The sequence below is a fragment of the Capra hircus genome, chromosome 10 (assembly GCF_001704415.2).
Source record: "Capra hircus breed San Clemente chromosome 10, ASM170441v1, whole genome shotgun sequence".
Taxonomy (NCBI): domain Eukaryota; kingdom Metazoa; phylum Chordata; class Mammalia; order Artiodactyla; family Bovidae; genus Capra; species Capra hircus.
The window spans coordinates 72,633,314-72,647,493 of NC_030817.1; the positions used below are offsets into that span (position 1 = coordinate 72,633,314).

The 14,180-nt window shown below is 35.0% G+C and overlaps 1 protein-coding gene across 2 annotated transcripts in view; it reads left to right on the forward strand.

Moving 5' to 3' along the window:
* The window catches only part of AQR (aquarius intron-binding spliceosomal factor), an 87,949-nt gene that overhangs the window by 14,615 nt on the left and 59,154 nt on the right, over window positions 1–14,180 (forward strand). For both annotated transcript variants that reach the window (XM_005685465.3, XM_018054496.1), the window contains exons 5-12: window positions 473–593; window positions 2,662–2,802; window positions 4,497–4,565; window positions 5,558–5,658; window positions 8,319–8,395; window positions 11,211–11,275; window positions 11,757–11,873; window positions 13,565–13,678. In XM_005685465.3, coding sequence (XP_005685522.1) covers window positions 473–593; window positions 2,662–2,802; window positions 4,497–4,565; window positions 5,558–5,658; window positions 8,319–8,395; window positions 11,211–11,275; window positions 11,757–11,873; window positions 13,565–13,678 — 805 coding nt within the window. The remainder of the gene's footprint in view (window positions 1–472; window positions 594–2,661; window positions 2,803–4,496; window positions 4,566–5,557; window positions 5,659–8,318; window positions 8,396–11,210; window positions 11,276–11,756; window positions 11,874–13,564; window positions 13,679–14,180) is intronic.

A 14,180-nucleotide genomic window follows, 5' to 3' on the forward strand; every position in this document is an offset into this window, starting at 1 on the left:
AAGTAACAAATCCTCTTTTTGAGTAAGTGTTTTTCTTAGTTTTCAGAAACCACTTGGTCCTGATATGAGTTTATGTTAATTTCTCAGTTACTTTTGTCTGTGAAGCTGTCCATCATATGATTTTAGAGCTGATATTTGTCAGATATTTTTGTTTTTTACTCTGTGAAGCACCATAGATAAGGAAATATCCAGTGCTCTAATGGTGATAATTATATATGTCAGTAATCTTTGATGTTTTCCTACTTTGAAAAACTCTCGTTTTAGAAATAAAACTCTCGTTCTCCAGAGCCATATTTGCTACATATGTTTCCAATAGTAAGACTGACCTACATTATAGATTAATTTGTGAAGGGCTCTCAGACTATCAATACAGATTTTCAAAAAGCTGTAAGTAATTAGACTTTTTCAAGGGGAGTGATATAATGAGATGGTAGTAACTAATGAAATATTCTATGCCTTTTATTCTTCGTAGCCAGTATCTTGAAAATTACCTCTGGATGAATTATTCTCCAGAAGTGTCCAGCAAAGCCTATTTAATGTCAATCTGCTGTATGGTGAATGAAAAATTCAGAGAAAATGTGCCTGCATGGGAGGTAACAGATTTAAATTACTTCATAGCTTTCTTACTGTCCTCACTTAAGCTGTTACAAAGTAGCTTTTTTACTGATAATATTTTTAGAACAGAAAAATATTTTTATCCAAAAATAAAGTAAATATTGAGAAAAAGGATGGATGTATGAAAAAATATTGGGTTGGCCAAAAAGCTTGTTCAGGTTTTCTCTAAGATAGTATGGAAAAAGCCAAACAAACTTTTCGGCCAAATCAATGATATTTCTTTTGGTTTCAGTTCTTTCTTTAATATACTGTGAATTGAAAAATTATGAATGTAAAATTATTTTTCTGCTTTGTGCTTAAAACAAAGAATGGTATGTGTTATAAAGACTTTTACATCAGATAAGGTAAATTTTATATTAAGTAGCTGAAAGAGTCGGACATGACTGAGTGGCTGAACTGAACTGAGCTCAAATAGATAATGTTCAGTAAGATAATATTTTTCAGTGCCTTGTTTCACAACAGAGAGTATGTGTTTATAGTTTTACCAGAGTAAAGTAGTATGTCTAAAGTCAAAACAGGTGCTTATATTGTAATTTCAATCTTCTCTTTGTCTGATTTGGGATCTGTTTTCTCTTTTGAAATTTATAATTGACATTTTCTCTTTGGCTACTATAACAGAGCCTTGATCAGCTAACAGAGGTCCAAAATCTAGGTTTTCTTTGGCCATTATGAAATGGTCAGCTCATCAAAAGAGTTCCTTCCCCTCAATCATACTTCTTTAAATGAAGGAAAGCCATGTATGCTTGCCATCTCTTTTGAGGGGATGGTATCCAAATTGAAAAGGAGTTAACATTCTTAAAGATAAAACCGTGGACCCTCAAATATTCATTAGTACCATCATATAAGGGCCTTGTGTCTTATTGAGAAATCTTAGAGGTTTCTTAAAGTTGCCTTGAACCACCAGAGGAAGGGAGAGGGACACCAGAGAATGACTTCATCAGTTTTCATGTTGTAAAGACCACTTTGGTGATTAGAGTTGATACAGATAAAGAGAAGAGGTTACACACAGATTTGGAAAGTAAAATTGGTTGGATTTGATAATTGAAGTAGCTTGAGGGACGGGGTATTATTTTCAGTAACCTTCCAGGTTTGGGCAACTGAATGTAAAAGATGAGAGGTGCCTCTTACCAAGATAGGTAGAAGAGGGTTGAGGAATGCTTTGGCGGGTACAAAATTGTTGAACTGAGTTTTGGACTTTCTGAGTCTAAGTTGCTTTTGAAATATCTAGATGAGATTGGAGCAGACAAAGCAGTCTAAGGACTGAAGAAGTCTGGACTGAAGATGTGTCTTTAGAATCATTAGCATATGGTAGTTGAAGTAATGGGAGAGGGAGAAGAAGAATGAGGCCAGATCCCCAGGGACACTGCCTTGTAAAGTGACAAAGAAGAGAAACCGCATCAAAAAGGAGTTGAGGGTTGGTAAGCGTCCTTAGGATTTGACAGCTATAACAGCTTCAGGGGAGTGCTGTACATGGAAACTTGTTTCAAAGAAGTAAGTGGAAACAGCTAGTATAGGTCATACATTTGGAGCACTTGCCTATGAAAGAAAAGAGAGCCAACAGAAAGGTGGGGAGGTAGATCACAGAGAAGCTTGAATATGTTTACATTACTTACCTTTTCTTTTTAAAACATTATTTGTATATTAAGAGTAAATAATATAAAGGAAAGGGTGTCTTTGAGATTAAATAGAATAGGAAGACTTCAGTTTTTGCTTAAGATGTTTCTTTGTTTAAATTAAAAGAATTAAAACACTTTAGATCTTTAATAAAAAAAACAAATCCTAAGCTAATTACCAGCCTAATACTTGAGAAAAAATAAAAGAATCAAAGCCATTATTTTATTAGCTGAAAATTTTTGCAACTCTCACATTGTCCTGCCAGAAATCTATATTTGACTTGCTACAGTGAATTTTGAGTAAGCAGGTAATCTTTTTGTAATTACTACGTTTGGTTAATAGACTCCTAAAAAGTCTGCCAGTGTTTGCTTACAGGAGAAAAAGAGGTAAGCAAATCATTTCAAAATGAATTTTTATTTTTTCTCTTTTCAGACTTTTAAGAAGAAGCCAGATCACTTCCCATTCTTTTTCAAGTGCATCTTGAAAGCAGCATTAGCTGAAACTGATGGTGAATTTTCACTCCATGAACAGACAGTCTTACTGCTTTTTCTTGACCACTGCTTCAATAGTTTGGTAATTTTACTTTATCTATGGGGAGAATGTTCAGATTGTCTTATTCTTTCAAGTTGACTGTAAATGAGATGAGCTCTAGAGCCATCTCCTCATAGTAGTGGAGAATGAGGACAATGCTAACATTTCAGCCCCTTCTTGGGAAAATCATCTTGTAGGGTCTGTTTGCTTTTTAATAGATTTGGACTTGATCCCTTCTTTTTTCTATCTAGCTTCTAAGTAAAATGATAAGAATTTAAATTCTCCAAATATAGAGCAGCAAAGAGTCTGATAACATGAACATTAAGTAATGAGATCAGTGTCATAAACTGTACACAGGGACATAGCTTCATTACTTCTCAGTCATACCTCATACATAAACCGGCAGGTCAGCAGGAGAGTTACGTTTTGAATTGACTGTTTAGGGGTGATTATGGATGATCTTTCAAAATCTCTTGGGTTGCGCATAATACATTTTTCATTCTTTGTAAGATTATGTTCTAAAAAATAAACATTTATAGTAATTAATATTTCATTCGTACTTCTCTCCTGGAGTTATCTGAAGGTATTTATCTGTAAATAAATAGGTATATACCTGTATATATATATATATATATGTATATGTATATGTATGTGTATATATATGTATATATATATATGTATATACATGTATATATATATAGGTGCTTCTGAATTGATAGTGCATTTAGACCCATGCAGGAGAATGCATGCGGTTCTTTCTTAACCCTGAAAATAACGTTGATAGACGGATGGTTATTATCTGTTTCCATGTAGTACCTCACATGGGTCTTGCAAAGACCAGAGAAAGATTTATATTCAGTATTACCTCTTTAACATTTATTAAATTAAACAAAGCAAATATAAATAGATGTGATTCCTTGTCAGAAATGGAACAAAACCAAGATTTAATTAGTATTGGTAGTTTGGTGCTAGTTTAATTAACTTAAAAGCTATCTTATTATTGGTACTTTTTTCAGCTTACCACCAATATTCATTATTTGAGGTAGTTATGCTCTAAAAAATAGCTGTGAACACACAATTAGCTAAAACTGAACCACTGCTCTTAGGGAAAATACAGAGATAGTTTCATGCAAGCCTCTGGTCACATTTTCATCAGGTGATCAATGTATAGCCTTGTTTTATGTGTTTCTATTTAAAGTCACTTTATATATATTGTTGATTTGTTAACGTTGAACTTGTGACCAACTTAAGTCTGAACAAACTTACCTAACACACAGTATTTTCTCTTTAAGGCACATCACAGCATTCTTTCACCTGGGAGCACTGAACGGCACTGAAGCCCTGTGCTTAGGGCCATTTTAAATAGCAAAATCACCAACAAAAATCACAATATTATGAGAAAGTAGCACTAAATAGACCAAAAAGAGATGCTAGTGTAAGAGAGCTGACGCAAGAAGGCAGAGCCCACCTTGTCTAACCTCAGCTCAAAATGTGTGTTGGGCAGTTCACACTTGGCTCTGCTCTGTGCTGTCACTGAATGACGGTGAAAGCATTGGGAGTATTGAATTGAGGGCTACAAATACATCTGCAAGCTCATGACATCACAGACATGGCATTTGGAAATCATGAGGCTTAGCTGTATCTTTTTAAAAAATGGATTGAACTTCTTAGTAATGAAAAATCATTAATTTGAAAGAATTGATGGCATATTTTCCTCTCATGACTGTTTTAAACAGGAAGTAGACTTGATACGGAGTCAAGTACAGCAGCTTATCTCTCTCCCAATGTGGATGGGCTTACAGCCTGTAAGTATCTCAGTTCAGAAACTCACATGTATTTGTAAGTGGAACATGTGGTTTTAGATGGTGTAGCTTTGTTATGGATATAAAATGACAGTTAAAAATCCCCCACCAAATTTATCTAATTTACTATGCATTAACTAATCATAGGTGTAGTTTTTTTCAGTTTCAAAGCTTCTGTGTATAAGCCAATAAATGTTTCTCCTAATGTCATTATTTTAAGGTGAAATAGGTAATATCTATTGAGCTCATAAAGGGAGTTAATTTAGTAAAATATTATTCATAGATATGTCTCTGGATAAGACTAAATACAGACTTGAATTTTTAATTTTCCTTGAATGTAATGTACATACAGCTATAGGAGAACATCTGAATTATGTTTTAATATTAACAACTTCATTTTTTCCGTCAAAGTCTTATTGGATAATATGGGCAAGTATTGAAGCCAAATTAACAGATTTTAGGGAGTAGAGTTAAAACCATCAGATTTCTATATAATATTGTATTCAGAATTTCATTTCCTGCATGTGGGTGGTTTTGCAGACATTCAGATATGCAAGCTCATTCATAGGCACCAGTTGATGAAGGTTAAAACAGGCACCTATAAATAATTATTACCAAGTTAAAAACGGATAAGTACCATGAGAAAGAGTGGTGGTATGGACATTTCCTTATTATGATAGCTGTTTTATATGCACTGTTTCAGACTGACTTTTTGAACTTTAAATGTTAATGCTCGTATTTTTCAAACTGAAGTCCTGAATTTTAGAAATGAGAAAGAAAATTTATTACTGAGCTTAAAATCTCAACGAGAAATTTCTTTTGTCTTATTTTTTGTCTATTGACAAGTATTGGAATTGAAGTAGTTTTTTAAAGTGTAGGTGTTAGTTTCTTAGGTTCCAGCTTTTGTCACGTTCCTGTCTGGTTTTATCCCATTGCTCTATATTATATTCTTACATTGGGGTTATGGCTGATTTAATGCCACATCATTCTTTCAGGCACGATTGGAATTAGAATTAAAAAAGACACCTAAGCTAAGAAAATTCTGGAACTTGATTAAAAAGAATGATGAAAAGATGGATCCAGAAGCAAGAGAACAGTATGTTGCCAAAGCTTTGTTCCATGTTGGTTTGTTATACTGAGTTGTGAGTCTTAGATGTTGCTGACTTGTTTTGTTTTTCCCTTTATGTAGTTGCTGAACCAAATAAGCGATTAAGAAGTGCTTTTACTTAGACCATCATAGAAATCTTTTTCACAAAGGTCCAGTGGAGAAGCCATTCATCATTTCTCCTTTCCCTGTCTCTGCCCCAGTGACAGGTGTTATCAGTGGTCTTCCCTTTGCCTGTTGTCCATCAGAGTTTGTTCATCATGGATGGGTCTCAATTTTCTCCACAGTCTTCAGGCTGTCAGTCCAAGTTTTCTTTCTTTTTCCCATTCCCTCACTCTTAACAATGACTCAACACACTACACTTTATATGCTTCATCCATTCAATAAATCTAAGTGTTTATTATTTTATTGGATACTATTATAGGTGTAGGCGAAATGGCATAGAACAAAATAGAAGGTAATTCCTACTCTTGTGGAGTTTACATTCTCGTTGGGGAAAGCAGCTAAGAACAGATGGATTTTATGGTATATTATCCAGTGGTTCATGCTAAGGAGAAAAATATGAAGTATGTAACGAGTAAGGAAGCAGATGAGGGTTGCAGGTTATTTTAATAGTAATTATTATCAATTGGATAAAGTCTGGTAGCAAGCATTTATGTCATCAAACAAAGTTCTGTTAGTAGGAAGGAAGAAAAGAATCTGTATACTCTTAAGATAGCAGTCCTCAACCTTTTTGGCACCAGGAACCAGTTCATGGAAGACGTTTTTCCACAGACCAGGGCAGGGAGTGGGAATGGTTTCAGGGATGATTCCCATAAGGAATGTACAACCTAGATCACAAGGTCTGTGCTTCCATGGGAATCTAATGCTGCTGCTGCTCTGACAGGAGACAGCTCAGGCAAGTGATGGGAGTGGCTGTAAATACAGGTAAGGCTTCACTTGCTTTCCTCCTGCTGTGCAGCCCAGTTCCTCACAGGGTTGGGGACCCCTGCTCCAAGAGGTTTGCTCCTCTCTCTGTCTTTGAAGCTAACTGGTCTACCTGTGTTCTTGCTTCATTTATTCCGTGACTCTTCTAGCAGTGAGTGTGATCCTTTTTTCCTTCTTCATCTCCAAGTGTTCTTTCCACTCATGTTTTTTTCTCCCTTTGCTTATGTATATATGCTTAGGACTCACTTCTTGAGCCTACGATAACTTCTTCTGACTCACATTTTTTCGTCCACTTAGGATAATACTCTGTTCACCCATAGATAGCAGTTGAAGTCATAGGTATGAGTAAGGTTATCTAATGAGTTATATAAACTGTGAAAAGAGGGTTGAGGACAAAAGTGAAGCTTGGAATTGTACTGGTGATCACTGAAAATGAGAGAAACTGAAAAAAGCTGGATGTCAGAGAAATGAGTTTGAGAGTAAGGAAATGAGAGGTATAAGGACAAGAGAATAGGGTCAGAATAGGAATATCCTTTCTTTAACTTCAGACTCCAGTCTCATCTCTTCATGATACCTTTCTAATCAATAACCTCTTAATTGGCCTACTTACATGATATCTTTGCATTATTTGACTGCTTTTTAAAAATTTAAATCCTCTCTTCCCATTACCTCAGTATGATTTAATTCCAAATCAATAGACTGTTCATCGTTTCGTAAACATTCCTTTCCTAACCACCTTTGCCCCTCTACTTCACTTAATTGAGGCTAACCTTTTAAGCAGTCTAGTACTAAGCCTGCAGTGCTTTCTTCTGAACTGAAACACAGTGTTTTTCATGGAAACATGAGCTCTTTTTGTAGTGGTTAGACTGTGTATAGTTGTTTAGAGTGTAAGTTCTACGATCAGACTTCCCTAGGTTTCACAGCCACCTGCCGTGTAAGTTTGGGCAAGTCACTGTGCCTCTCTGAGCCTCAGTGTGCAGTCCGGACAGTACAGTGCCTGTTCCGTAGGACTGCTGTCAGTACTAGATTATCTTGTGTGATGTCCTTAACACAGCTCAGATCCTAGCACAGTAGGTGCTCAGCTAATGTCAGGCAGTTTTACTAATTAATGTTGGCTTGTGTTACTGATTATATTTTATGACTTGTCATCATTTTAAGTATATTTTAGTCATTTCCCTCCTTGTTATTTCCAGCAGGGCTGGTATAATCATTTGTAGCTGTCCAATATGTGATGATTGGTTTTTGAATAGTTGGTACATGAGGCGTCTTAAATTAGTAATGAGTAATAAGTTGTTTTTTAAACTAACATTTAATTCTTATACATTATAATACTCTATTTAATAGTTTAAGCATATTAAAGTATGAAATTGCTCATTTCAACTACATACTTAAGTATTAGATTTTTAATGTTGAAGGCAGACTATAAATGAAAATTTGAAAACTCCTTTCTAGTCCTGACCTTTAAATCACAAGTGAAAACTTTAATAATAAGACAGAGATGCTTTCTGGGCTGGTTATTAGGCCAGTAATGAGGCTCGTGTTTTCTTCGTATAATGCTGTATTTCTCTCAAGGAAGAAGCTGTTTAAATTATGGTCCTGATTTCAGAGAGAAATGAAACAATTTGAGCAGTATAAGAAAGGCTGTTCAGCATTTAAGATTTACTTTTGAAATAATTATTGCTCAAAAATAATTTGCTCCCTGTTTGTTATCTCTCTGTTTTTAGAGCCTATCAAGAAAGAAGATTTCTTTCACAACTTATCCAGAAGTTTATCTCTGTGCTGAAATCAGTCCCACTTTCTGGTAACTATCTTCCTTTTCTCAGCTCATTTGTGAAGTTACTATTCAGATGCCCATCTGTTATTTATATTTAGTCTAAAAACTGCTCTCCAAATGATTTTAAATTATATTGACAAGGGGTTATGTCCTTCCCTTTTCAAGTATGCTACCAGTCTGAGTATTGTGACTGCCTTAGAAATTCATATCATTTAAGGGCACCAGGGCACCAGCATGGTTATTGAAATGTTAATTTATTTAGCAACTCCTTTTGGAGCTTCCTTATAACACACAGGTTTTGAACAAGGTTTCGGGACATGTTGAACAAGATAGTCACAGACCCTGTCCACGTGGCATTTATAATTTGGTACTGAATAATGTTTTCAAGCCATATCAAATACTGTTTAGGAGGGGAAGAGGAGAATTATTTTGAGATATGAGCTACAAGATGAAATGGGAAGTATTTTCCTCTGTCGTGGTCCCCATTTATTATGAAACAAATAGAAGTATATGCTGTGTGGAGTATAAACTTCAAAATATATCACGATTATCCACTGTATATAGATACATACATGTGTGTGTATATGAGTATGAGCTCGATGTACCAAGAGGATCTAACTACATTTTGCTGGGTTGGCAAGACTGACATAAGCATCTAGTGAGTGCAAATAGAGTATTGTTTACTTAATAAAAATATGTATATGCTATGTATAATATCTCATTGGTTGTTAATATTTTATTTTCTAACTGAAATATAATCTAAGAACAGTTCAATAGGTGTACCATATTTATATGCACCAGAGATTATACCATACATATGGATCAGAGAGTGTAGCTTTGTTTAAACTAAAATACAACAATGTGTACTTATAAATGTTGACTTTCCCCAAGTAATAGTTTACAACTGGAAGTCACACCTGTAATTCAGTGAGGAATAGATAATAATGCTACAGATGCCAATTTATGGTGCCAGATTTGGGGTATAATATTACTACCAGTATTAGTATAAAGAAAAAATTGTCATGTGCTTATAATCTGTCACCTAATTTTTATATATTTAAATCTTTCAGGTAAGCACCATGAACCTGGAAAGGGGACTTAGATTTGGTTTCCTTGATGCAAATAATAATAATGAAAACCAGTAATGTATAATAATTAGTGTCAAGTAGGGAATCTCCTGGCCTACCGTGTAGGTCTTGGCACTTCCTCTACCGTGGGCCAAGGTCCAGTCTCTGGTCAGGGAACTAAGACCCTGCAAGCCATGCGGTGTGGCAGCGCCCCAGCACCTCGCACCCTCAGAAAGTTGATGGCATCTAGAAAGATTTGAAAGTCAAGAAAATATAACAGTATAGGGCCTGCAGAAATTTTAATGACTAACAAAGCACTAAATGTTGCCATTGTTATAATATATTGTCAGAAAACAAAATTTCTTAGATTGATCTTGAGCTTTAATCAGAATTTATTACCTTGCTGGCAGAGGAAACAACAGAGATGAAAATAGTGTGCCAGTTTACAAAGGGCATAAACCAGATGGATTATATAGTTAGAAAACAGAAAACTAATTTTTAAAAGATTGTGTGTAGTTTTGTTTTGCAAGGTTATCACAAGCAACAGTCCACATCAATTGTTATAAAGGAAATCTGTGTAGGATGATTTGAAATGTCAGGGCTACTATCAAAAGAAGGAAAAAACACAGTACACATCAAAAGCAAGTGATAAGAATTTATTGGTGTCCAAAATTGGAATAACAGGGCTTCAGCTCTGAACAGCATGCCTCGTAGGGCCAATTAGTGTAAAAATATGCCGCTTTATCCACCAGAACTCAGAAATTGAGTGCCAGGCATCATGTTCTAATTTTAAATAGGCCATTTCCAGTAATTTTCACAAGCTATAAATAAAAAATATGAAATACAGATTTTGCTCATTTTTAAATTTTGGACAAAATTATTTTCCTTTGCCAGTAATAAGAACAGAAGATACAACCAAGGACCAGTTTGAACGGATTTAATTTAAAAGTCACTCATTTAAATTCTTTAGTTTTAGGAACTGTATGACCTAGGCTGTGTCTCAGAAAACTGGATTCCAGTTCTAACCAGCCCAAAATCAAGTCATTTTCCTCTGGTCCTCAGTTTCTCACCTATAAGATGAAGAGCTAGTAAGATGTTTTCTGAGATCTTTTCTAGCTGTGAAATTCTATAGTTATGTTATTTTAGGGTTTGAATTATGGGCATATGTTACTTACAAAAGTATTCATGTTCTTCCTTCACATAAAGCCTTCTATTTGCCTGTCTACAACAAATAAATAAGTAGATTTAAATAAATTCAAATAAAGCATTTGTAGGACACCTTCTATAGGTCTAGCACTGGGTTATTCACTGCTTTGAGTCCTTAGACTAGGGACCCTAAATTTTTCTCCTTTTCAATTGAAACAATCTTGGCAGGATGGTTTCAGCTGGTAAAATAGCAGAACATTTTCTGACATTAGAAAAAAAAGAAATTTGTATTCTGAAAGTATATCATGTCACAAAGTTGTACTTATTTTAAAAATGAAAATGTTCTTAAAAATAAACACTTTAAAAATATGTTTGCAGGTCTGATTTTTAAAATGTATTTCTGATGCAAGCTACATTTTTCATTTTCTCCTACTTATAAAGCTTAATGTAAGTGTAAGGCCTGCCCTTTTTGAAAATATGTGAGGTCTATACTCTGAATCATAGTCTAATTCTGATGAATGAGATAAATAACCTTGTTTAAATAACTAAATAACTGCCAGTTTTAAGATATAGTACCATAGAATGACCTAAGTAAGAAAGTTTTAACATGTTTTCTCTCTTATGTTTAGATCCTGTCACTATGGACAAAGTTCATTACTGTGAAAGATTTATTGAACTTATGATTGATCTAGAGGTAAGAAGTGTGCAGTGATTTTTCTGTTACATAATCATTAAGGAAGCTGATGATTATATATGTAAGATTAAACCCATGACTATATATGAAATATTTCTTTATCACCTCAAACTGGCCTTAGTTTGTTTGTACCTATTTCAAGTGTCTTAGAGAGAAGAAAGTCAAAAGTGATTGACTCTTGAAGTTTCAGATGACTGTCAAAGGGCTGTGTTTGTGTTAAAAACCTTATTTAGTAGGATTTTGTTAGAAAACTACTGGCCAAGATAGAATCTAAGATTTTTTTCCATTGCTGTGCTTTGTTTAGAAACATTACCACTAAGTTTATCTGCAGCATGGACTAGACCCTTTGCTTTGTGCAGTGTCTTTTGAGGGTCTGAGGGTACTCTGTATGTGATTAACACTCCTGCACTGAGTATCAGTGGAGTTCGCCGCCTGCTGGGAGAGCATGCAGACTTACTGCTGCGGTGATTATTTTCTCTAGGCCCTACTCCCCACAAGACGCTGGTTTAATACCATCCTGGATGACTCCCACGTTTTGGTTCACTGTTACCTTTCCAATCTTGTTCGTAGAGAAGAGGATGGCCATCTTTTTTCCCAGGTAAGCATTGGTGTATCTGAATACACTTACTCTTTTCATTTCTAAGTTGATTTTTTCTCCCTTCGCCATGCAACTGGGAGTACCAGGGCATGGCACAAAGTAAACTTTGGCTAAATATTTAGCTGAATGATGTAAATTCCAAATTAGTCATTTTAAAGTGAAACCAAGTCTTGGTATACAAAGTGGATGCCTTCTCGTGTAGGTGACCTCTATTAATGTTATATCATCATCTTTTTTTCTCTTCCAAATGCTCATTTTATTAAACAGTAAAACAAGCATTATTAAATTTGAGGGGGATGGTTAATTCACATAAAACTTGTTAATATGTGATGTTATCATTGGGCTAAATTATGCATGATACAGTTGCACATGCTCATATATTTTGATTCTGTGGACTATAAATAGATGATAAGCATTAATTTCAAGCGAAGTGACTTAACGTCATTCAATATTAGCAAAGAGCCTACTGTCATGGCTCTCTTTCCATGAGCTGATAGTGACGGGGCGCTGGTAAAGTGGACGCGTGTGCATGCGCTGCCTTGAGTTGAAAGGCAGGCGCACTTTGTTTACTGCTTTGTGCGGGAAGACAGAGTAGTGGAGTTTCCCATTTCCGATAATGTCATCCAGAAGAAAAGTCTTCTAACAAACTGCTAACACTTGCCTTTGGTGTGGTCACAGCTGGAGGTAAAATTTTCGTATATATTTACATTCTCTCCTAGCATTCCTTTTTTCCTATTCTCATACTAAATTTTACCCAGTGACTGGTTGCATGTAGATACATTAGATAATCCTAATATCGGGGAGGGGGGAGATTGGGATTGACATATACACACTACTGTGTATAACTAATAAAAGCTTACTAAATAGCACAGAAAACTCTACTTAGTACTCTGTTATGACCTATTTGGGAAAAGCATCTAAAAAAGAGTGAATGTATGTATATGTATAACTGATCTACTTTGGTGTATAGCCAGAACTAACACAACATTGTAAATCAACCATACTCCGATAAACCTTAATTTAAAAAAATCCTAATATCTGATCTGCTATAGGTTAGAATTAAGAATAATAAAAATGGGGGGCAGATGCAGCCCCCAGTTCTGTTGATGCTGCCATCACAGGGGGAAAGGAGGCCTTCAGCAGTTGCAGGAACTAAGCCAGAGAAAGGGCTAGATGGCCCTGGAGACTGACGAGAGGAACGGATAACTTAGCCTTTCCTCCTACCTTGCCGTTTTTTTTCTCAATATAGAGAAGAGTATCGCTAACTGAGAATTGCAAAATTCTCATCAGAAAATTCTGAGTGGCATAAACCCTCAGGAGTTCCCTCTAATTGTATGGGTCCATATATTTACAGTGTTGTAGAGAGATTTTTTTTTCTATTAAAATGATTGACCTCCTTTGATTAGTTTCTTAATGTTTCTTTAGTATTGGGGTTGCAGTTTCAAGTTCTCCCCTGTAGAAGTAGACCAAGTATATGAGATAAACTTAACAGTTACTCACAGTGTATACTTTATTCTCACCTAAATAAAACATTTCTACATGTTCTGAAATGTTTGTTGTAGTGTTTACATTCCAAAGCTTTTTGGTACCTCTAAGAAGGTGTGTGGACTTATTTATTATTTTTAATAGTGTCTGTTTTTGCCTTCTTGCTCTCATGTTTGCAGTTTGTTAATTTAAATGTATCCTTTCAGCTTTTGGACATGCTTAAGTTCTATACTGGTTTTGAGATTAATGACCAGACTGGAAACGCTCTGACAGAGAATGAGATGACAACTATTCACTATGATAGAATTACTTCTCTCCAGGTAAGTGAAATGCATTATAGCCTTTGCATCTGTTCCATGAAGTTGTGTCATAAATAATTTAGGTTTTATATAGTACAAATAGGAAAGGTACTTTTTTAATAGTATGCTCATCTTGAATTTTTAAAATATTGCTAATTCTGATGGATTTATGAAAAAGAAAGGTTTCTGTTGTAGTCCTCAGTCTTGAGAATCAGTATATTGATATTTGACAGTCAAAAAATATTAGTTATTGGGCAAATTTGGTGCATTTAAATATCAACTTTATTTTATGAAAGAGTATTTCAACTTGACAAAGTATATGTGCATACTTCATACATTTTAAAGATAAAGACATGTAATGGTACTGAAATTTACCAGTGCAGCTCAGATATGCCCTCAGAGTACCTTTGTTTTTATTACTGAGCTCATTTTGCTCTTGAACTCCATTTCCTCTGGTGGCAGAAAGAGACTTTTATTTCTCAATTTAAAGTAAATAAGGTCCTAACCTTTTAAAGAGTCTTGT